A 25229-nucleotide genomic window follows, 5' to 3' on the forward strand; every position below is an offset into this window, starting at 1 on the left:
GGGCAGTGGTGGGTCCAGCGGTGAGGTGGGTGTCAAACACCCCGGGGGCAGAGGAGAAGTGGTGACTATGGTGGGTACTGACGCACAGAAAAATTGGCAAGGATTATTGCAGTCCTTTCTGTAATGCAGTAACCAATGAGAGAGGATTGAGACTTCTGGAGTTTGCCAGCTATAATAATCTGGTTCTTGCAAACATGTTAGGAGCACATAAAGCAGCCATACGATCAACATGGCATGTACCTAATGGTCTACATCACAGCCAGATTGACTACATCATGGTGCAAAACCACTTTCATGCTGGGATTAACAGAGTTAAAACAAGAAGTTTCCCCAAGTGATCATGACCTTGTGATGCTCAATTTTTGGCTGCGACTAAGGAAAATCATCAGGCCAAAGTTCACCAGAACTGAGTTTGACTTAGCACTAAGAGACCAAAACATTGCAGCGTCATTCCAAGCAGTGTTTGGCCGAAAATTTGCCCCACTGCTTGCTCTCGAGGAAGATGTAGAAACAATGACCAACAATTTCAATGCTGTAATGAATGAGCAGCAATGGACATCCTTGGGAAACATCGTAAGAAGACAAAACCATCGGTCACAAATTAAATACTACAAATGTGTGACATTAGAAGAGAACTTAAGAGAAACAAGAACAGCATCGAGGGAGCTGATAAATACAGAGTGATTGGCAGAAAGATCAAGAAAAGAATGAAGGTGGCCAAAGAGATATGGAGTGTAAAGCAATGCTCTAAAATTGAAGAGTGTATCAATAATAAAAATAGCAAACGAGCCTTCCAGATTGTAAAAGATCTGATGAAGGAAAGATGGACCAAAGCTAATGCAATTGAAGACAAAGAAGGGAACAGTTTTACAGAAGAAAGGGACATCATCAATAAGTTGACAAATTACTGCTCTGATCTATTCAACCACCAGAGAAATGGAGATCCTAGTGTCTTAAGCAGCCCAAATTCAACAGAAAAGGACAACTTTCCAATACTGCATGAAGAAGTGGAGACAGCTGTGAAATCACTTAAGAACAGAAAAGCTACAGGTATTAACAACATCCCAGCTGAACTGATGAAATTCAAAGGAGAAATAGTAATAGATGTACTCATCAAGAGCTGTAACAATATCTGGCAGACTGGTAAGTGGCCCTCCACATGGACACAGTCACTAATCATCACTCTGCCAAAGAAAGGCAACCTGCAATTATTTCAAAATTACTGGATCATAAGCTTAATTAACCACCTCAGCAAAGTGAAGCTGAAAGTCATATTGAACAGACTGACGCCACAAGCAGAGAGTATCATCACTGAAGAACAGGTTGGCTGTTGTGCTGGAAGAAGTACCACAGAAAAGATTTTCAACCTTCATGTTCAATGTGAGAAGTACTTACACCACCAGCAGGCCATCTACCACGTCTTTGTTGACTTGAAGGCGTTTGACAGAGTATGGCAAGGAGTTCTCTGGGCAACCATGAAGAAGTACAATGTTGGTTGTAAGCTTATTCTTACCATTAACCAACTGTAGGCCAAGGCCAGCAGTACAGTTCTTGTCAATGGCATAATAGGAGACTGATTTCACACCACTGTTAGAGTTTCTCTATACTAACCACCAGATCAGCAGGTAGTGTTCAATGTATCGGGGATCGATTAATCATGTCTTGTCTGGACATGATAAATCGATCCGTGAATCGATGCCCATACTCCATCTTGGCAGGAGGAGAAAGCCGAGTCGATGGGAGAGCCGGGACAGTTGACTCGCCGCCGGGAGGACAGCCAGGTAAGTTGAACTAAGATACTTCAACTTCAGCTACGCAAATAACTGAATCTTAGTTCGAACCCCCCACTAGTGTAGCCCAGCCTTAGAGCCTGGCAATGCTGCCTTCTTTCACCCACATTGTTCAACATCTACTTGGAGTGCATAATGACTGATGCCCTTAAAGATCACATATGCACAGTCAGAACTGGGGAGTGATCAATCTCAAATCTTCAGTTTGCTGATGACACTGACAGCCTGGCAAGCAGCAAATATGAACTTCCCAACCTTGTGAAATGATTGGATGAAACCTCTGTAAAATATGGCATGGAAATCAGTGCAGAGAAAACCAAGCTGATGACAAACAAATGTGGTGGGATCAGCTTACATATCACTGTCAGTGGACAAGAGCTGGAGACAGTGAGGCGGTTCAACTTTATGGGGGCAATCATCACTGATGAAGGATCCAAGGCAGAAATTCTGGCAAGAACTGCACAAACAACAGCAGCAGTGGCAAAGCTAAAGCCAATTTGGAGGAATAAGAACATCTCTCTGGAATCCAAACTGAAACTTCTGCACTCATTGGTCATCTCCATTTTTCTGTATGTGTGTGAGACACGAACCCTTACATCAGAACTTGAATGAAAAATACAGGTAGTAGAGATGAAATACTTCCATAAAATCCTGGGCATCTCCTACTTCGACCACGTCACTAATGAAGAGCTCTGCAACATCATCACCCCCCTTCCCCCCAAACCTTCTCTTGCCCCCTGCAGAGGCCTGGGGCCATTTCCCCACCCCCTCCCACAGAAGAGCTGCGTAGGGCACCAAAATGGCTAATGATGGCCCTGTATATATAACAAAATTGAACAGGGCCTGGTGGTGAGAGCTACACCAGAGACACACCACAGTGCCACATGAAAATTAAGGAGCTCGGGCAAGCCTACCAAAAGACAAAGGAGGCAAAGCGTCTCTCTGGGTCAGAGCCCCAGACATGTCGCTTCTATGATCAGCTGCATGCCATTCCAGGGGGGGACCCTACCAGCACCCAAACACTTTCTGTGGACATCTGCAAGCTGACAGCCTCAAGCAACACGGATGAGGATTTTGTGGATGAGGAAGAGGAGCAGGCAAGTAGAGAATCCATTCTCCCGGGCAGCCAGGACCTTTTCCTCACCCTGGAGCCAATACCCTCGCAGCACCTATGGTTCCTGGACCCTGAAGGTGGAGAAGGCACCTCTGGTGAGTGCACATTTGTAACGACACTACACAGGTTAAAAGCGATTGTGTTTAATGTTTGATTTGCCCTGAAAAATTGGGATGCATTTGTGGCCAGTACAGCTAATGGAAAAGTCTGTTAACATATCTGGGGATGGAGCGGGAATCCTCCAGGGACATCTCCATGAAGCTACCCTGGAAGTACTCTGAAAGCCTTTGCAGAAGGTTTCTGGGGAGGGCTGCCTTATTTCGCCTTCCATGGTAGGACACTTTACCACGCCAAGCCAGTAGCAAGTCGTCTGGAATCATTGCAGCACAAAGCATAGCAGCGAATGGTCCTGGGTTTTGGTCCCATTCATGCAACATTCGGTCTTTATTTTTCTGTGTCAGCCTCAGGAGAGTGATATCATTCATGGTCACCTGGTTGAAATAGGGTAAGTTTCGTAAGGAAACATTAATAGCCTCTGTTTAGTGATCCCAGACACATTAGACCCCAGGCATACTGGGCTGTTTGTGCTTGGCTAAAAGGGATCATCCCAGAGAATAGCTACACAGGGGGTGGGGAGTGCTGCACATCCACTCCAAAACCACAACCCTTCCTTTTAAATGGCAAACAGAACCAGCATTAGTTACTGTGGGAAAGGAGGGCACTGCAGTTTGAAACCAATCCTACGTTATGAACACAGTAGAAGCCAACCCCATGTACTCTTTGGCTTACCATGGCTGCCACACTCATAACCATGGTAGCTGAGCACTTATTGCTATTTCAGCCTTAACTCTTTCTGGCATTCATTACCATAGTATTTGAGTACTTCCCAAGTATTAAAAGGTACATAGTATCCTCCCTCACTTCCTTCTGAGCAGGCAGGAATAAATATTTGAATAGAATTAAGATTTGTTTGTGTCTGTGAAGGTGAGACAGTAAGTGAAACAGACAGGTAATTACCAAGGAAAAATTAAATAAAAGAAATACTCACTGTCTGTACCAAACTCAATGGGCTCACTCCATTCCCCCCAATTCTGGCTTATGCGACAAATATCTCCTTTTGCTCTGATTTGCAAGGTGTATTCTTTTTCCCCATTGTAATTCTGAAATGTGTAGCTTGTTTCTGTTACCTAGAAACAAAGCAATTATTAGTATTGTTATTAATAATAAGAACAACATGTATTATGGTAGTGCCTAAGGGCCAGCCAAGAATGCAGCCCCATTGTGCTAGACACTGTGCAAACACAGTCCTTGTCTTCATTGTAGATGTAGATGTTAATAACATGCAAGTTTTCATTTGTTGATCCCAGCTTTACAAAGAGTATTTTTGTGCCTGCTTATGGAAACAGAACATGGTTGTGACACACTGTACCTCAAAAAGGCACCAGGAAACCCTCATATTCATCATTTATATGTGGTTGTGATATTTCATACAAAGCATGCCATAAAAGATATTACCATAGAACAGTTTTTTCAACCTATAGGTCTGTAGACTTTGTCTAAGATTTCCAAAGGGGTCTGCATGTCTATGTAACCTTTTTTAGGGGTCCATCCAGATAACATAAATCCTTGATTCTGACCTAACAGTTTGGAATACGATATATTTAGGAAAATCGATACGTAAAGATATCTTGTAGTATGCAACTGTGACACTGAGCCAGTGAGGGTTAAGCAGTGAGCAGCCTAAGTGACCCAAAATCAACCTTAAGGACATATTAGACAAGTATTGAAATGGTAAACAGGGCCGTTCCTTGTAGATAGTTATCAAAGCCATGTTAAAGTAGACTAAATTCTTTGAAATGTAAACCAGCATTGTTAGAGAATTAAAAGAAGATACTGAGTGTATTTGTCTGTTTACTTAGATCTTGTTAGGTGTTAAAAATGTGATGAGATTAGTCTGTGGATGCTAAAGATCTGTTCCTGTCTGTTATTATATTCTGTTGATTCAGGGATGAAAAAGGAATATTAACATTTACATGAAATTTGGGGTGTAATAATACCATTATCTTTATTTCTCTTTGAAATTTGTAGTAAACTACCTATGAACTACTTGAATGGTTAATTACCTTATGCTATTGAATGCAGCTAGTTGTGTGCCTAGGAAATAGAGATTTACTTCAAAGCAACAATGTATATTACCTATTCTTCATCCAAGAAATGCCTGCTGTGTCATAGCCTGCTAGCGAACTATAAAAGAACTCTCAGATCTGCTTAAACTTTGTCAACAGAAGTTCAAGCCGCAAGACTGAGATCTCCAGATATCCTGGACTGTCCTTGCAAATTCTTATGAAAGAATTTGAACAAAATCTATACACAGACTGGCCATTGGACTATAACCTATTAAACTGATTCTGGAAAGACTTTTTGCAAAACAGAAGCTCACCATTTCTGCTATGAAACTGACCTAAGACCTTTCTTCATATCTTATGTATAATGATCTTCTAACCAAAGTAACTTTTTATTTTGTTTTTAAATAAATCTTAAATTAGCTAATAAGAATCGGCTGTAAGCGTGTACTTGAGTCAAATTTGAAATATTCATTGATCTGGTGATTAATGTGTCCAGTTTCCTGGGATTGGAAGAACTTCATATACGGTGAATAAGATTTTAAGTAATCCTCACCATATTTGATAAACATGGCTGTCTGTGTGGGAGCCAAAGGCTGGATTGCTTAGGGGGAAACTCTATTTTAGCTTCTTGGTAAGCAGTATGGTATTACAGAAGCTGAGTGGTCTAATTTGGTGAACCTAATTAGAAGAATAATCCATCGGTTTTGGGGATCGTCTGCCCCACTCTTTGCTGTTGGCCCTGATAGAGCAATCTCTGTATGGCCCCTCCAGTGATCATGGTCACAGCTACTTAAGTGTTATACTGACACCAAAACTATTTAGGAAGTAGTAACAATATTTTACACTGCACTAGACTAAATGCTAAGCTGAGACAAGACCATATTTAAGTATGGGAAGAGAATAGTTACCGTAGGACACTCATTGCAGCTTTCCTTGGGATTGGCCTGCAAAACAAAGAAAAATCTTTACTATTTTATAATTTGTTTTGTTATCTTGTAATAATCCAATTCTTTCTTTCTTTTCCTTTTTGATTATTTACTTGCTTGCTTGGGTCAGAAGAAGGTGCAACTAGAATTTACAACGTCTAAGATTCCAATATAATGCAATAAGTTTCTTCCTATCACATACAGATATCCGTGGTTGTAATTAATGACTGGCAAACCTGTTGAGTCTGCTCCAATAACTCGCCCGAGTTTGGTTTCTTATTCAAAGTTTGGGCTTCTTGCATTTCAGGTTAAATAAGAAAGGAAACAAATCTTTCTTTCTTTCTTACACAAGCAATTGCCTGATGCTGATGCTGAAATAAAGTCTCCCTCACCCTTGCCCTGTTTAACTGTGACATCACAAAGGAAGAGGAGACTGAGGCTGAGACTGAGGCTGGTTCCTTGGGTGCATATGTGGCTACTCTTGCTTACCTTTTGTTCTTTTTTCTGTAAGCATGGTCTGAGTGAGTTTTCCCCAGACATGTCATGATGCACCGAGGAAAGGACTTCAGGAGGAAACAATGTTTGCATAGACATATCTACTTAGTATTGTGCTTAGCATACTCTAAAGGGGGGAGCCATCCTAAACAGAACCTCACTTGCTAAGCAGAGGGTAGGGATACCAATTCCCAGTCACGAAAAGAATGAATGAGGCCAGATGTTCCTACTATGTGGTGTGGACTCGGCTCAAAGAGTTCTGGATATTATTTGACTGTAAATATGAGCAAATGACCCCCATAAATGGAGAAGAGACAAAGTCTCAGGGAGGCAAGCAATACCTGCACTCAAGAAGGAGTGCTTGTATCTAATCAAGAAGAATCATCAAATGGAGGAAGTGCAGGACCAGCTGTTAGAACCATGCAGGTGCTACCAGGCCTTGTTGCAGTAGGCACAGGACATCCTCCGTGCATTACACCTAGGGAAAGAAAAGGCATTGGCTCGGATATTGGCCCAATCCTACTGGCCAGTATTGAAGTGTGAGAATGTTGTTCTTCCTGCCTATAGTGTCAACTATCTAGCAGCAGAGGGATCACCAAGGCACCCTTGGTCCCTCTGCCCTTCATTGTGACCCGCCTTAAAAAGAATAGGGGTGTAGATGGTTGGACTCTCAGAAAAAACTGCAGCAGGGCATCACTATATGCTAGTGATCATAGACTACACAGCCAGGTATCTGGAGGCTCTTCCTCTCTGCTCCCCAAATGCGTCAGCTATAGCTCCAGAACTCTTAAAGCTCTTCTCACAGGTAGGGTTTCCCTGTGAAATATTAACAGACCAAGGGATTAATTTCATTTCCCAAATGCTGCAGGAATTATGTTCCATTCAGAAGGTCAAGTATCTGAAGACTTCGGTGTCCCATCCACAAATGGCAAATCTAGTAGAACGGTTTCATAAGACCCTGAAGGGGATGTTGATGCACTTTGTCAGCGACAACTCCAAGCAGTGGGACTGGCTACTCCTACCACTTCTATTTGCCAAAAGGGAGGTCCCACAGGCTGTGATGATGCGGTTCTGGTGGGACCCAACTGAGAGTGCTAATTCAGGACAAATCGCTTAAACATGGCAGTTACAGCCCAAGGCTGGGGTTTTTCCACCTCTAAGGCAAATCAAACCAGCCAAAGAGGACTTTGGTCTCACCTCACCAGCTAACCACAATTCACATAAGCAATTCCCTTAGACACTCCAGTTTCCCAGTATCTCCACCAGTGCCACTCGTCCTGGGGATGAATGGTTATGAAAACCAACACCCCAATAAAAGAAAAAAGGTTCTCTCAATCCCAAAAAATCAAGCCCCAGACCCCAGTCAACATACAAATTAGATTCTTACCCACAAATCACAGTGTTACCAATCCTTTAGAATCTAAAATCTAAAGCTTTATTCATAAAAGGAAAAGGATATAGATGAGGGCTAGAATTGGTTTAATGGAATCAATTATATACAGTAATGGCACAGTTCTTAGTTCAGGCTTGTAGCAGTGATGGAGTAAACTACAGGTTTAAATCAAGTCTCTGGAGTACATCCCCCGCTGGAAGGGGTCATCATCCTTTGTTCAGAGCTTCAGTTTGTAGCAAAGTCCCTCCAGAGGTAAGAAGCAGAATTGAAGACCAGATGGAGATGAGGCATCAGCCTTTTATAGGCTCTTCCCAGGTGTAAGAACACTTCTTTGTTCTTACTGTGGAAAATTACAGCAAAATGGAGTCTGGAGTCACATGGGCAAATCCCTGCACACTTTGCTGAGTTACAAGGTGTATCTGTCTTCTCTCAATGGGTCAGTTGTGTAGCTGGTGGTCCTTAATGGGCCATCAAGCAGGCTAGGCAGAGCTAACACCAACTTGTCTGGGGTGTCACTCAGAGGCACAGCACAAATTTGAAATACAGACAGTATAGAGCCAATACTCATAACTTCAACTACAAAATGATACATACATATAGACAGCATAATCATAACCAGCAACCTATAACCTGGTCTTAGACACCTTATATGACCCCCTTTACATTAGATTTGGTGCCACTACAGGACCTTGGTTGCAACCATGTTCTATATGGTCCCAGATTATATCAATAACGTTACACAAGCCTCTAAGGGGTTTTCTCCATCTGAGTTGCTATATGGTCACCAACTGTGGGGCATGTTGTACCTGTTGTAAGAAGGGTGGGAAGAAGATGATTTGGGGGCCTTAAACACAACCCAATATATCTTTCAGTTAAGGGAGCAATTCAGAAACAGAAGAATGTTTGCCAGAGAGAAGTTGAGGAATGTCCAGCACACCCAGGAACAAAATTACAATAAGGGGGCTACGGACTTTTCAGCCAGGTGACCGTGTTCTTGTTCTTCTGCCTTCAGCCAAGTCTAAATTAATGGTCTGAGGGCAGGGTCCATTCAAAGTGGTCACACAGGCAGGGCCCGTGGACTATGAGATCAAACTACCCAGGAGGAGGAAGGAAACCAAGGTCTACCACGCAAACCTTCTCAAACCTTGTAGGCATGGGAAGCCCTGCTGATAACTCCTGTTCCAGCAAAACCAGAATTGGGACCCCAGGGGCCAAGCGGCGAAGCTCCAGCAACAGTACCAGGGGGTGAAGGATTCTCCCCTGCACAAAGGAAACAAATTCTCCCACTAATTGGGGACTTTTTTGCAGTGTTCTCCAACCACCTGGGGAGAACACGGTTGGTTCAACATCACCTAGAGACTACCCCAGGCCAGGAAGTCCAAGAGAACCCTAGACCCTTATCACGAAGGATATGGGAAATGGTCTGAGAGGAAGTACAAGTGATGCTGAAGATGAGGATGATAATAGAATCCAAAAGTGAATGGAGGTGCACCATAATTCTAGTTCCCAAGCCAGACGGTATGGTTTGATTCTGTGTTGACTACAGGAAGGTCAAAATTCTACACCTACCCAATGCCAAAGTTGGACAAGTTATTAGAATGGCTGGAACCAGCGAAGCACCTGAGCAGTATCGACCTAACAAAGGCTTACTGGCAGATCCCCTTATCCCCTTGCTCACAAGTTAAAATGGCTTTGTCCACCCTTTTGGGCACTTCCAATATAAGACCATGTGTTCTGGCCTCCACAGAACTGTTGCTACCTTCCAATGGCTTATGAATAAGATCTTCAGTCCCCACCATCAATATGCTGTGGCATACATCATCAATATCATCTACAGTATCATCTGGGAATTTATGGTATTTATAAGAGGTGTTAAAAATTCTATAGGAGGTATGACTTGCAGCCAACCTGGCAAAATATAAGGTAGCTGTGAGTGAAGTGACCTATTTGGGGTACTGCGTAGGAGGTGGTCGATAAGGTCTAGGCACGTCCTGTGCCCCAGACAATGAGGTAAGTCAGACATTTTCAGTGCTTCACCTGGCAGGATATTACGAGTGGTTTATCCCCGACTTAGCCTCAGTTGCAGTCCCACTTATGGACCTCATAAAAGGAAACAACCCTAAGAAAATCCATTGGCATGGGAAGTGCAAGGAAGAGTTCAGAGAACTGAAAAGATGAATATGCCAGGCAGCCATGCTTTTTTTCTTGGGAATTCATACTATACACTGATGCCTTGGACATCAGTCTCAGCACTGTCCTTTCACAAGACTTCAAAGGGGGAGAACGCTGTGTCCTTTACCTAAGTAGGAAGCTATACACAAGGGAAAAGTAGTACTCCGTTATTGAAAAGGATGCATTTGCTATCCAGTGGGAAGTAGCAGCCCTCAGGTATTACCCGTTGCACAGCACCTTTTCTCTGATCGCTGATCATGCACCCCTATGCTGGGTCCAGTCCATGAAGGATACGAACTCTTGTTCAACCGTATAGTTTCCAAGTATAATACTACATGGGAAAAGACCATGCTAACGTAGATTTATTTTCACAGATTGGATGGAGAGAACTCAACCTCAAATGGGTTTCCCATCTTCAAGGGTAGGGTATGTGAAGGGACATGCCTTCACCCTGGTATGGAAGAGGCTAACTATCTCCTCTGTGCCTGTTCCATGCTAACAAGACACACTTGCAAGGCTTGTTCAGCCTGGAGTGGGAGGAGCTTAAAGGAGGGAAACCTACCACAGGAAGGGACAGTAAAAAGGAAGAAGGTTGCTCCAGCCCAGGACTGTTGGCAACAGAGGGAGTCCAGCTGAGGAGGAGACAGCCGCAAGATGCACAGCTCCGGAAGCCACCCTGACTGATTGTAAAGCAATATGCCCCAGAAAGAAGGGTAGAAGGTAAACCCCATGACAGGGCAATAGATTCTGAGAGACTGAGCCCTTAAAGCTAACTCTCTAGGGTCTGCCAGAGAGGCTGATCCTTGTTCCAGCCAGACCTTCCCCTCTTGTAAAGGGAAGGGAAGAACAGGAGCCAAGCTTCAGCTTGTGGGTGGTAGGCATAAGAACATAAGGCTGCAGAGAGATTCCCCAAAGGCTGTCAAAAGGAGAGTAGAGGGGGTAGATGATGGACAGTGGGACTCAGGGGGATGTACTTCAGATTTCATTGCTAATGTTGAGGGAACGAGGTACTGGCTTTCTAACCTGGTAGAGAGAGAACAGGAGAAAAAGACTCTAACCTTGGTGGAAGGAAAAGTCAATGGGTGGAGTCCAAGGGTGCTGGAACCTTTGGTGAAGTAAAGGGGCCAAGGCCAAAGTGCCCCCTTCCTCTTCACGACTGGCTGCTCTGGTGGTGAGCCAGCTGCCCTCTCTTCTGGCACCACAAGGTGGGCAAAAGGTGTAATTGCAGCATCACTCCCAGCAGAATCTATTATTCTGAGGTGAAAAAGAAATCTGTGGGGGACATGAATTCTGTGTTTATGTTTCTTTTGTTAAAAGGGGTGGGGCATGGCCCTGGCCCTTACCACTGCCGGTGCCAGTGGAATCCACTGACTTACTGGTGTGGAAGGTCATATAAGAGACTTGAGAGGTGCTGATATGAGTCCATGCTGGCATAGAGGAAGCCTTCTGATTTTAGGGACACTGGGATATAATAGTCCACCACTGCAGTCTTAGAAGTAAGGATTTTGAAGATTAGGTTGTAATTTTTCCTTTTTCCTATAAGTGGATGAGGAGAACTTGATTAATGATGCTATTTTAGCACTGACTTCAGGGAAGGGTCTTTAAAAGATGTTCTGAGTTGGTGGGGGGATGGAGGAAGGAGAAGCAGATGGGGAGTTTTGGCCTAATCGGGTCCAGGCAAGGCAGCTAACCCTTAGGAAAGTGAGGGATGGTGCCGGAGGCTATTGCATTGTGGAAAGAGGAAGGCTGCCAGAGACAGGCAAGATGTTTCCTGAGAGAAAGAATGCAGTCTTCAAGGAGAGCCCAAGAAATGGAGATGGACCCAAGCTGCAAAGTTCAGAGACAGCTCCCAAACTCCCTAAAGCTGGAGGATGACTGGATCTAAGGTTTTAATCTGGATCTCTCTTTACAAGGAAACAGTTAACATTAGACAGTCATGCTGAAGCATAGCATAACAAAAGTGCTCTCATTTAGGATTCTAGGCTGCCATCATGTGGTCATTTTATTTCATTATTTCAAAGATAAAGTAAGTTAAATCTGCTCATCCTGTGCACTGTACTAGGACTGGTAGGCTGAAGATCTAAATTTCACTTTCAACAGGATTAAATTCCTCCCTTAATTTTATATAATTATCCTTTGGTCTGATACTCTGCCCTTTTAATTCATATTTTCCTTTTATGCTCTGGTACGGAGTTCCTTTTATATAACATCCAAAGGGCACAATCCTTAAACCAATGGGAGTTTTGCCTCAGTAAGTACTGAGGGCTGGTCTACACTGTAAAATTAGATTGATCTATCTACATCGTTCAGTGTGTGAAAAGCATACACACCTGAGTTCTGTAGTTAGTTTGACCTAATCTCTGGTGTCAAGTATCAGAGGGGTAGCCGTGTTAGTCTGGATCTGTAAAAGCAGCAAAGAATCCTGTGGCACCTTATAGACTAACAGACGTTTTGGAGCATGAGCTTTCGTGGGTGAATACCCACTTCTTCAGATGCATGTGAAGAAGTGGGTATTCACCCACGAAAGCTCATGCTCCAAAATGTCTGTTAGTCTATAAGGTGCCACAGGATTCTTTGCTACTAATCTCTGGTGTACACACTGCTAGGCTGATGAAAGAATTATTCTTTCAAGCTAGCTACCACCTCTCGGAAGGCTGACAACCACAGTGACGGAAAAGCCCCATCAGTTGCTGTAGGAAGTGTCTTCACTACTGCAGCTCCTAGAGAAGCCCTGAGCCCTTTATAGTTAAACTATTACCTTCAGGCATCTTTTACTCTTAAGTTCCCTAATTGAATACTTTATTAACTGTCTAGCTTTTACCGACATGCTTTACTGTTTAGAGATGGAAACCCCAATGACCAACTTCAATCCTGAGCTACTCCCATCAGAATCAATGAGAGCTTTACCTTCTTTTCCCAGGGCTGAATTTGGGCTTATGAACATCACATCACAGCCTTGATTTCACCTTGATCCAAGTCCCAGCCAGTTGTAGTAACCCAGTGCACAGTTAGCATCACACCAGTTGAATACAGAAGGCATTAAAAGGTTGGTTAATTAGCACAAATCCCTGTCTCCTGGAACAAACTCTTACAATCAATTTATCTCATGTGTAAGAAAAGTATAGTCCATACAAAAAGCTACTTTAAAAGAACGTTAAATGTGCAAAGGTGAAGCTCTGAAAATGTCAAAGGTTGTCTGTACCATAATCTTTATAATGGAAACACATAGGAACATCCTTGACACAAAGGACACCTCCTGCCAAATGCCATCTATGAAATTACACACAAAACACCTGCGTTAAAAGAACTTTATGTTTACAAGGTCAGGCACCCAAAATTCAGGTACCATAAGAATTGAAGTGCCTGTGCAAACTTAATTTGGTCCCTTTGTAATATGCATTATGATACAGTCTTAAATTATTGATCACTACCAGACCAGCACTAGAAGCGGATGGGACACTTTACCAGTGAGTTTCACAGACAGTTGCTGATGGCAGAAGAATGTGGAGACTCTGGGATCCTGGGTTTCATTGCAGGCTCTGGAGCTGAGTGTTCTTTACTGGACAAAGACTCTTCTGCCCATGGCCCATAAACATGACCCATTCTGCCCTTCCCCCTCTAACCTATGCGAGTCCTGTAGACCCCAACACTGGCTGCTTATCCCAGTCCCATTCTCCTCACCTAGTCAGTCCCAGTCTCCACTCTTCAGACTTCTGATCCCAATCCCAGGCTCCTTGCCTAGTAGGTCCTAATCTCACCCATCCAGAATCCCACTCCGAGTCTCCACCACACCCAGTCCTCGTTTTCTGCCCTGCTCCCAGACTCAGTCTTCTCCTTGTCCAACCAGTCCCAGGTCCTTGTCCTGACTTCCTGATCTGCCTCTCTCTCCCTGCACCCTCTAGTCACCCCTCCACACACTCACATTCCCCATCCCTGATGGTTCCAGGTCCAGTCTTCATTCCTGTGCTTCTCATCCACTCTAAGTCCTTACTTCTCATGGTTCCTTGTTCCAATTTCTTTGCACAGCCAGATCCAGTTCACTCCCTGCACTCCAACTCATTGTCATATCTGTCTCTCCTCCCCACATAACCTCTTTCTCTCTGCCCCATTGGTTCCTAGTCCAAGTCTCCTTTCATCCAGTCTCAGTTCCCACCTCCTACTCTCTTTCTTCCGCCCACCTATTTTCCTCTCTGACTCTGAGACCAAGTCTCCTTGCCCAGCAAGTCCCAGTCTCCTCCCTGCAGGGTCCTTGTCCCAATCTATTCCCCCCAGGCCTCCCCTACAATGCCTTAGGTTGGGCTCTTGTGGCCTCTGCATTTGAATCAGATGGCCTCTTCCTCCTCCACACTGGCAGTGCACCAGCAGGGGTGCACTGAGAGCACAGGAAAGGCAGATGCTCAGCTCCCAGTACCAATGTCCAGTCCCACCCTGCCTGGAGCAGCTGGGAGCAGCCATATCCTCATAGCCCTGTGCTGGAGCATGCTCAGCAGCTCTGTGGGAATGGCACGCATGCACAGTCTAGTCAAAATTAGGAGCTGTGAGAGGCTCAGGTATGCTCAGGGAGTCCAGAATTTAGCAAGTCTCTACTGAGCAAGTGGAAATTGTGATTTTTCAAAGTCTTCTCATCTGGTCAAATTTGGGCAGATTTTCACAGGGATTGTAAAAGGCACATTCTTACACAAAGGATACTCTCTGCCAAATGTCACTGGTCCAAAGAATGGAGGCCTTGAGTTTCCAAAGACAAGATTATTAGAATTCTTTTAATATTGAAAAACTGTATTTTTCTCTAGTCTTGTTCTGAACCATTTTGGCTAATACCTGCTATGGAAAATTTCAGCCCAAATAGTTAAAGTTTGGCAAAATTATAAGTAACCAAAACCAAGGTCTTAGATGGGGAAGTGTCGGGCAACCTTAATAATAAGTGGTGCTATCAGCCTTGCCTATAATATTGTACGGGTTGTCATTGCACAAAGACATATTTGGAGGTGAGGATGAGTTAAATTAGTGAATCAATCGTCTAGTGACCTGCACTCTTAGGGATAAAAGCTTTAAAAAGCTGTTTTCACATCCCAGGATAATGAATGGCATTATAAGCTGGGGTTTCACCCGTTCCAGTGGACAGGAATTTGTAGTGTCTAGTTCTCTCCACTGTCTCTGTGGATCATGCTGTTGGATCTGAGTTCAGAAAAGTAATCGCTGAGTTAGGGTTAGCAATGATGTAAGAGCAAGTGTAATGCTGGTGAGAAACAAAAGGAGTTAAGAGAGTGGGCACAGAGAGTTGCAGGTGCTGAAAGACAGTTCTGGGGACAAGGTTAGCAAATGAGGCAATAAAGTATGTAGCATGCAGGAATGGCTGGATCTAAAAGGACTGCATGACAGATGGGGAAAGGGAGGTGACTCATAGTGTAGAAGAGGTTGATGTTTGTCTATATATTATAGATTGATAAATAGAAAATATATATTCTTAGTGAGAGCCATTCAAAAAGTTACACTTACATTAGTTTTCTTATTTCGAATGTCAATTTGATACTCAAAGCAGCGATCTCCATTTCTTTTCATATGGCTTAGCTGGGGCCGTTTCCATTGCACTATACACTCTGCTCGGTCTTCAGAACAGCTTACAGTGATATTTAATGGAGGAGTGAGTTTTTCTAGAATAAAATAATCACTATTACATCTGATAAAGAGTCAGCTTTTGATAAAGAATCAGTTCACATTTGGAATTATATCTTTGCAACCACAAGGGCTAGAAACAGTTTAAAAAAAAAGAAAGATAAAAGCTTATTTCTGGAGCACAGCTCTGAAACAAATGCAGGCCCTTCTCCCAGTGAAGAATGGTCCACTCTACTTGTAGTAAAAATGGAAATTAAATGGAAAGAAACTTTTTCCTTACCAATTTCATATAGTGCGATGTACTCATCGTAAAACTGAATCTCCGATTCGCTGCTGGACCCATTCACCAGGAAGTAAACTGTATTTTTAATGTCTTTCACATCTTGAAAACTGCATGCGATGTGTCTTCCAGGTGCATCTCTTATGTAATGTGGACACTCTTGTTCATTTTCTTCCCTGCATATACCAAAATGTTTCAGTTAAACACGAGAAATGTCATCTGTCAAATCTGAATTCAAAACTTCTTTGAGCCAATGAAAACTCTTTACTTTGAGTATTGCCAGAAAAGAAAATATTGGGTATCTTCTGGAGCATTCCTGCCGGCCTCCCAAGTGCAATTCATGAAGGAAATGTTGTAAATCACACAGGAGAAATTTTCAACAGAAGTTCCATTCTTGCCTGGAAACCAAGAAACGTTACATGTGTATTTATAGATTGCCAACTGGCTTTGTCAAGAAGAAGAAGAAGAAGAAGAAGAAGAAGAAGAAAAAAAGGTGAACTACTGATACAAGCAGGTACAACTCTGCACACACTGGGTCAGATCCAGAGAGAATTTAAGCATCTGCAACTTGTATTGATGATTTTAGGTCCCTAAGGATTTAAGTGCCTAATTTTAGGCATTGAAGCTTGAAAACTTTTGCATTCTATTAACCATGGTGATTAAATCTAGTTGTCATAATCATTAACAATATGACTCAGTTTGTATTAGTCAGCCAGAACGAGGTTCATGTTAGCCATAAATTGCTTCAGAAGACGCCTAATGTGGTCACTGTTTTATTTTGCCACACACCATTTTAGCCCTCAGTTTCTCTAAGAGATTGACATAAGAAAAGCAATTATATCACACACAGATATTTCTATCCTGCAAGTTACTGTGCAAAAGTGGACCCTTCCTTTACCACAATGTCACTAGCACAATTGAGGCCACAGTTTGTTACAAAATGGCATCATTGGAGCAGATTTGCAAAAGCATTTGTAATAAAAAATAAAATCAATGATAACTTCTAGAATGAAATGTATTCTGACGTTTTCTTTTCTCAAAATATTGCAGATAGACAAAACTTTTCACAAACACTAATACATTACCTTGAGGAATGAATCTGCCTTCTCCTGAATATAAAGTGTGGTTGTACGTTGCTTGAACTTGAAATAATGCCCCTTTATGTATAGGCTTAGCTTGGCTCATGCTAAACATGCAGGTTTTATTGTACACCTGAAAAATAACATGCACTTGTATTAATCCTTTGCATTTCCTTCCCAGTTTTAATTGTTTCTAACTATGGGAAAAGTCCAAACATAAGTCAATTGAGACCAGTAGGATGTCTCACAGTGTGTAAAGTTAAACACAGGTGTAAGTCTTTTCAGCATTAAGGTCTTTGTTTGCACAGTTCCAGCTGCATGAATTGCCTCTCATATTTCTGCAGAGAAGTCTAAGGGATCTACAGAGAGAGGTGCCATAGGGTGCAATCAGTAACCTCTCCTCTAGTGCCCTCCCACCTGACTCTATGGAATTCCTTCAACAAAGAGTTTAGAAGCTTTTGCAGGGATCAAATGATGGTAGCAGCAAGCTCCCTCTGGAAAGGCAAGGGTAGATCTGCATCCAGAGGATTCCCTCTGTGAATGACTTCCTGGGGAAGGTTCTGAGCCTGAATGTTTAATAGTTTCCCCATGAATTTGCAAAACTATTGTATGCATTATCAAAAGTCTTCCAAAAGTTTGTTGTTGTCCCAAGAATTATAAAATGTTTGCTATCTGTAGATTTGCGCAACAATATATGTTAAAAATTATTGAAACAATTTATATTCTGGAGCTTATCTTCATACCCAGAAAGATTAGCAAAGTTGGCCTTAATTCACTACTATATTACTGCAGTTTTACATCCAACAGTTACATCAGAATAAACTAGAGTGACACAGACAGGACTCAGGACCATCATTTTTAAATGAAAAATTCTCAAACACCAAGAAATCGGGGTTACGATCCCCTTTGAGATCATAGTCTTGGAAAATGAAAATCAGTACATGAGGAAGCTGAAATGTTGAAAATGCAACCTGGTATATGGGGAAGGCAGCTCCTATTTGAATGTAGAATGGAAGCAGTCCTGACTCACAGAGTTGTAAAGGTAAGGTTTTATTTGTTCTTTTTAAAAAAATGTAAACAGGAGTCTCTTGTGTTTATCATGCATTCACAGCAAGAGCTATATTCCCTGTGGCCTACTCCTCATCATAAGATTTGACCTCTCCCTGGGCAGAATCAGTCTCAGAGTAACTAGCTATCTTAGGTAGTGATATGGCCCCCATCACCGTAGCATCTGATTGCCTCATAAGCTAGTGAGTGTTTCCATTTTGTAGCTGGGAACTGAGGCACAGAAAGACTAAGTTACTTGACCAAGGTCACACAGAGAGTCTGTGGCAGAGCAGAGACAAAGTTAGTGCCCTAGCTCCTGGACCATCCTTCAGCTCTGAAAGCTCTCACTTGGCCAAACACAAGCAAGCCAAACAGAATTTGGTAATTTGGTAATTTCCTGTGCAGGGGCTGTGCAGGGTTGTGTGACAGTTTGGAAGCAAGGGCCTTCTGTTTGATCACCCCTTCCCTCCAGTGGATTCTCAGGAATTTGTGTGTATCTGAGGATCTGGCCAAATCACCAGCTACTTCTATGTGAGGGCAAACCCCACAGCCAAACAGAAAAGAGGAAATTTTGCAAATGAATCGTTCCAGACTTTCTACTCCCCTACATGGCTTATTCCTGCATAGGGAACCTTCACACACTAAGGTATCCAGGAAGTTCTAAACAAAACCTTTTCCTCCTTGTTCCAGGCAAACATTTCAGTAAATTCTCTAATTCTCAAAAAAAGGCTAACACCAACAGTGCTGCTGGCCCATCAGAGAAAGAGCAAGATGTAAAACAAATAAAGTTGCTCTCTGGCAGCCACTGTCTCCAAACAGTCCTTTATAAAAAGATATGCTGTCATCAGGAGGACGTTTGTGCTTTTTCTATATCTACCAGATGCAGTGGATCAAAAGAATGTGTGCTAGGAATTTCTGTATTGGATCAGACCAGTTATCCATCTGACCCCGTCTCCTGTTTCTGAGAGTGGCCAGCAGTCAACGCTTCAAAGAAAGGTGGCCGCTAAATGAATGAGCTCTATATTATTAGAAGACTTCTCCCCCTATAGGTAGGTATAGACTGATCAAGTAACCTCTTAATCTTCTCTTTGATAAGCTAAGTAGAGCGAGCTCACTAATGGCTCAGTTCCCCACACTGCCTCTCTTAGGGCAGTGGAAGTGCTCCTCATGAGGACGTGCACCACAGACAAAGGGAGGCTAGTGTGGACATGTAATTACTGCAGTGGCTATAAGTCATCCTAATATAGGTCGACTTACGTTTGTAGTATAGACATACTCTAAGTCTTTTCCAGCAAAGCAGGTTTCCCAGACCTCAGATCATTCATGTAGCTCTATCCTGAACTCCTCAATTTTCAGCATCCTTTTGAAATGGTGACACCAGAACTGGACAGAATATTCCAGTAACAATCTCACCAATGCTGTACACAGAGCACCCTCTGCCTATTCAATATTCTCTTGCTTATATTTCCAATAATCGCATTAGTGCTCTCAGAGTATGTCTACACAGAAGCTGGGAAGTTTGTCTGCTCATGCTGGAAATTATACTCATGCTATCTCTGCTCAAGCTAGCATCTAAGAATAGCAGTGGGGCTGTGGTTGTGTGGACAATGGGTCAGTCTAGCTGCTTGGAGACTGGGATTGTATTTGCGTGCCTAGCCCAATATGTCACCTATCCTGCCAAAGCCAGACTGCTATTCTTAAGCATTAGCACAAGCAGAGTTAGGGTGTGAATATGTACCTGTACTAGGAACTGCACCTCTCTGTTGCTGTGTAGACATACTTGTGGCACAGTGTTGCACTGGCAACTGGTTTTTAACATTAACCCAATATCCTTTTCAGAGTCACTGTTTTCTAGGATAGAGTCTCTCATTCTGTAAATGTGACTACATTCTGTGTTCCTAAGTGTATAACTTTGCATTACATTGCATTAAAATGCATGTTGTTCAAATGATCCCACTTCCCCCAGTCATCTACAGCTCTCTGTATAACTGACCTATCCTTATTATTTACTATTCCAACAGTTTTTACCAGCATTAAATTTACATTTTTTCCAGATCATTGATAAAAATATTGAATGACATTGGACTAAGGGGTGTTTCTAGTTGGTTCCTTCAGATGCTGTACCTCACTGGGAACTGAATCTGCTGTAATACATGTAATAAAAGTCCCCAAGAACTCTGGAAACATATTGTCATTTTCTAGGTTTTTATGATACTACAAGTGATACGTACACCTCCACCCTGATATAATGAGGTTTCACCTATAACATGGTAAGATTTTTGGCTCCTGAGGACTGCGTTATATCGGGGGAGATGGTTTATATGTTTTGTCAATAGATGGAGTATATAAAAGGGGAAAAAAAGTACAGTTAATTATTCTGTTAATAAGTAAATAGAAAACTTACCATTTTCCGTACTACTCTCTTGCCTACTTTCATAGAACAGGTGTATTCAGTAACAGTGACACTGCTGTCCCAGGTCAGCTTTAGTTTTTCGGGATTCAGCGTCAAGTTGGCAATGGGTGAGGATGATGAGTTTGCTGAAAGTTTTATGAGTTAATATCAGAGAGAATGCAATAAGATTTTTCAAAGTTTTCAAGTGCACAGGCTAGTATTAAGCAGGCCTGCTATGACAACACACAGCATAACTGGATGGGCAAATGTCCAGGTGAGTGAGATGAATTAAACCCAGTCCTTTAGATTATCTCAATTAAAGTATTATACTTACACTCTGTATACAAAATGACAGCATGTAACCTAGGAAATAACATGACGCAACAAAGCATGGAAATAAGTCCTAGAGTGGCAGCCATCCTCTTGTCCTTGGAAATAGACAGAAATGAAACCTACAAGAGAAGAAACAGATGCCAAAGCACACTTAGGTTTCTATAAAGCTTGATTTCTTTTAAGGATAAAATCAAAGACTGTTTTAATTAGTCACTAGAATCAGCGAAATACATCACACATATGCACCAGGAACAAGGCCCAGTAGCTAAGGCATTGTGCTGGTACTTGGGAGACTGGGGTTCAGGCCCCTTCTTTGTCACTTTGACTTTGGGCTGGTTGCTTAGGCCCTCTGGCCCCAAGGCACACATGCATTGTGGTGCCTTGGCACTCAGTAGAATTCACAAACCCTGGGTTAGGCACCTAAGCTCTCTGTACAATGCATGAGGAAGCCAGCTGCCTAAGAATGGGATCCATGAAAACCTGCATGCTAGGAACCAAGCTGGCCAATAGCCAATAGCAGATGCAGAGGAGAGGGATGTGTCCTGCTCCTTTCAGGGAGTTAGCTGCCTAAATCTAGGCTGGAGGGGAGCACCTATCTCTGCTTGGGATGTGCAGCCATGTGCCCTTCTCCTGGAGTCGGGAACCTAAGCTGTTGTTTGCAAGAATGGCAGAAGTACCCTCCTAATTCTACACAAAATAGAGGTGGTGGTAGCTTTATAACCTTTAGCCCTGTGGTTAAGATACTCAGGTGGGAGACCCCAGTTCAGTTCTTCCCTCTGCCAGATGTGGAGAAGGGATTTGACTTTGGGTTTCCCACCTCTCCTCTGACTGCCCTAATCGCTGGACTGTAGAGTCAGTCACAAACTCTCTCACTCAGTGTCTATTTCATTTTTTAATTATAAGAACATAAGAACGGCCATACTGGGTGAGACCAAAGGTCCATCTAGCCTAGTATCTGTCTACCGACAGTGGCCAATGCCAGGTGCCCCAGAGGGAGTGAAGCTAAGAGGCAATGATCAAGTGATCTCTCTCCTGCCATCCATCTCCATCCTCTGATGAACAGAGGCTAGGGACATTATTCTTTACCCTTCCTGGCTAATAGCCATTTATGGACTTAGCCACCATGAATTTATCCAGTTCCCTTTTAAACATTGTTATAGTCCCAGCCTTCACAACCTCCTCAGGTAAGGAGTTCCACAAGTTGACTGTGCGCTGTGTGAAGAAGAACTTCCTTTTATTTGTTTTAAACCTGCTACCTATTAATTTCATTTGGTGACCCCTAGTTCTTGTATTATTGGAATAAGTAAATAACTTTTCCTTATCCACTTTCTCCACATCACTCATGATTTTATATACGTCTATCATATCCCCCCTTAGTCTCCTCTTTTCCAAGCTGAAGAGGCCTAGCCTCTTTAATCTTTCATCGTATGGGAACCTCTCCAAACCCCTAATCATTTTAGTTGCCCTTTTCTGAACCTTTTCTAGTGCTAGAATATCTTGTTTGAGGTGAGGAGACCACATCTGTACACAGTATTCAAGAAGTGGGCATACCATGGATTTATATAAGGGCAATAATATATTCTCAGTCTTATTCTCTATCCCCTTTTTAATGATTCCTAACATCTTGTTTGCTTTTTTGACCGCCTCTGCACCTGCGTGGACATCTTCAGAGAAATATCCACGATGACGCCAAGATCTTTCTCCTGACTCGTTGTAGCTAAATTAGCCTCCATTATATTGTATGTATAGTTGGGGTTATTTTTTCCAATGTGCATTACTTTACATTTATTCACATTAAATTTCATTTGCCATTTTGTTGCCCAATCACTTAGTTTTGTGAGATCTTTTTGAAGTTCTTCACAATCTGCTTTGGTCTTAACTATCTTGAGTAGTTTAGTATCATCTGCAAACTTTGTCACCTCACTGTTTACCCCTTTCTTCAGATCATTTATGAATAAATTGAATAGGATTGGTCCTAGGACTGACCCTTGGGGAACACCACTAGTTACCCCTCCCCATTCTGAGAATTTACCATTAATTCCTACCCTTCTTCCCTGTCTTTTAGCCAGTTCTCAGTCCATGAAAGGACCTTCCCTTTTATCCCATGACAGCTTAATTTACGTTTAAGAGCCTTTGGTGAGGGACCTTGTCAAAGGCTTTCTGGAAATCTAAGTACACTATGTCCACTGGATCCTCCTTGTCCACATGTTTGTTGACCCCTTCCAAGAACTCTAATAGATTAGTAAGACACGATTTCCCTTTACAGAAACCATGTTGACTATTGCTCAACAGTTTATGTTTTTCTATGTGTCTGACAATTTAATTCTTAACTATTGTTTCAACTAATTTGCCCGGTACTGATGTTAGACTTACCGGTCTGTAATTGCTGGGATTACCTCTAGAGCCCTTTTTAAATATTGGTGTTACATTAGCTAACTTCCAGTCATTGGGTACCGAAGCCGATTTAAAGGACAGGTTACAAACCGTAGTTAATAGTTCTGCAACTTCATGTTTGAGTTCTTTCAGAACTCTTGGGTGAATGCCATCTGGTCCTGACTTGTTAATGTTGAGTTTATCAATTAATTCCAAAACCTCCCCTAGTGACACTTCAATCTGTGACAGTTCCTCAGATTTGTCACCTAAAAAAGCCAGTTCAGGTTTGGGAATCTCCCTAACATCCTCAGCTGTGAAGACTGAAGCAAAGAATCCATTTAGTTTCTCAGCAATGACTTTATCGTCTTTAAGCGCTCCTTTTGTATTTCGATCGTCAAGGGGCCCCACTGGTTGTTTAGCAGGCTTCCTGCTTCTGATGTACTTAAAAAACATTTTGTTATTACCTTTGGAGTTTTTGGCTAGCCATTCTTCAGATTCCTCTTTGTCTTTTCTTATTACACTCTTGCACTTAAGCTGGCAGTGTTTGTGCTTCTTTCTATTTGCCTCACTAGGATTTGACTTCCACTTTTTAAAGGAAGTCTTTTTATCTCTCACTGTTTCTTTTACATGATTGGTAAGCCACGGTGGCTCTTTTTTAGTTCTTTTACTGTGTTTCTTAATTTGGGGTTGTAGGAGAGTGGCGCCGGGGCTCAACCCTCCTTGTGGGCGGAGGGGAGCCACACCGGCTCACCGCGCTCTGTCGACTCGGGGACCGTCCCTTGCTGTGGGATGGAGTGAACCCACAACAGTTAGCCAGTGGGCCAGGCCCTTAGGCAGGGCGGGGCAACACACAGAGTCTACGCTCAGGCCTTTCAGCAGGGGCTGAGCGACAAGGTAACAGTATATAAGTATGCCCAGGCCCTTGGGCAGGGCGGGGCAACACACACAGTTTAGGTTCAGGCCTCGTCAGCGGGGCTGAGCACAGGGGAACAGTATATAAGCCTCCACAGGTCCGGGGAGAGGGAGTCTGCCACCCTTGAAGGGGTGGCAGGGGGAACGCAGGCCCTCCCGCTCCACTGCGTTCCAGCCCGGGGCCCTAGCAGTGGTTAACACCGCTGATGGTCAGTGGGGGATCCTGACCGAAACACACTGCCATTGGCTCAGGAGAGCCTGCAGCCTGATTGGGGTCAGCTGCCCCCGGGCCACTTCCAACCTCTCCCTCACTGGGTACCTGCCCTCTGCTGGCATCGTCCGGGGGGTCCCAGACCATGGGTTCCTCAGGGGGTCCAGCGTCAGGAGGTTCAGTCCACTCCTCAGGGTATCGGGCGTTGGGAGGTCCAGACAGCTTTTCCACAGGCCGAGCGTCGGACCGCTGAGTTGGCTTCTCTGAGTACTGGCCCCAGGGGAGGTCAGGCCAGTACCCCTCCGGGTACTTGGCACGGGGTAGGCCAGGCCCAGTGGGAGCTCGGGCCCTAGCTTCTGCCTTCTCTGGCAGCCTCCTCCTAACTGAGCGCTGGGGCCGGGCTTTTGTACTTCTGGTCCCGCCCCTTGACTTCCGGGGGGCGGTGACAGGCGGTGGGGGATCCGCCCATGGCCATGCCCTTTCTGGCCTGTTCTCCTCAGGAGCGCGGGGGAGTGGGGCCCCCTCGCTACAGGGGTATACATTGAAGTTGGGCCTCTATTATGGTGTCTTTAAAAAGGGCCCATGCAACTTGCAGGGATTTCACTTTAGTCATTGTACCTTTTAACTTTTGTTTAACTAACCCCCTCATTTCTGTATAGTTCCCCCTTTTGAAATTAAATGCCACAGTGTTGGGCTGTTGAGGTGTTCTTCCCACCACGGGGATGTTGAATGTTATTGTATTATGATCACTATTCCCAAGCGGTCCTGCTATAGTTACTTCTTGGACCAGCTCCTGTGCTCCACTCAGGATTAAATCGAGAGTTGCCTCTCCCCTTGTGGGTTTCCATACCAGCTGCTCCATGAAGCAGTCATTTAAAGTATCGAGACATTTCATCTCTGCATTTCGTCCTGAAGTGAAATGTTCCCAGTCAATATGGGGATAATTGAAATCCCCTACTATTATTGGGTTCTT

At 43.4% G+C, this 25229-nt stretch overlaps 2 protein-coding genes across 3 annotated transcripts in view; both read right to left on the bottom strand.

Moving 5' to 3' along the window:
• LOC127039337 (granulocyte-macrophage colony-stimulating factor receptor subunit alpha-like) overlaps window positions 1-25229 on the bottom strand; it is a 112952-nt gene that overhangs the window by 80954 nt on the left and 6769 nt on the right. The gene's annotated exons all lie outside the window — the stretch shown is intronic.
• The window catches only part of LOC127039343 (granulocyte-macrophage colony-stimulating factor receptor subunit alpha-like), a 44528-nt gene that overhangs the window by 7056 nt on the left and 12243 nt on the right, over window positions 1-25229 (bottom strand). The window contains exons 2-10 of one of the 2 annotated variants that reach the window (XM_050932855.1): window positions 20762-20879; window positions 20440-20573; window positions 16995-17121; window positions 16178-16307; window positions 15910-16085; window positions 15513-15667; window positions 5939-5974; window positions 3953-4091; window positions 3032-3395 (exon numbers count right to left, since the gene is read on the bottom strand). In XM_050932855.1, coding sequence (XP_050788812.1) covers window positions 3382-3395; window positions 3953-4091; window positions 5939-5974; window positions 15513-15667; window positions 15910-16085; window positions 16178-16307; window positions 16995-17121; window positions 20440-20573; window positions 20762-20879 — 1029 coding nt within the window. In that variant the 3' untranslated portion in view covers window positions 3032-3381. Of the gene's footprint in view, window positions 1-3031; window positions 3396-3952; window positions 4092-5938; window positions 5975-15512; window positions 15668-15909; window positions 16086-16177; window positions 16308-16994; window positions 17122-20439; window positions 20574-20761; window positions 20880-25229 lie in introns of those variants that run through there. The other variant, XM_050932844.1, reaches the window with a different exon arrangement.

Source organism: Gopherus flavomarginatus, chromosome 1 (genome assembly GCF_025201925.1).
Source record: "Gopherus flavomarginatus isolate rGopFla2 chromosome 1, rGopFla2.mat.asm, whole genome shotgun sequence".
Taxonomy (NCBI): domain Eukaryota; kingdom Metazoa; phylum Chordata; order Testudines; family Testudinidae; genus Gopherus; species Gopherus flavomarginatus.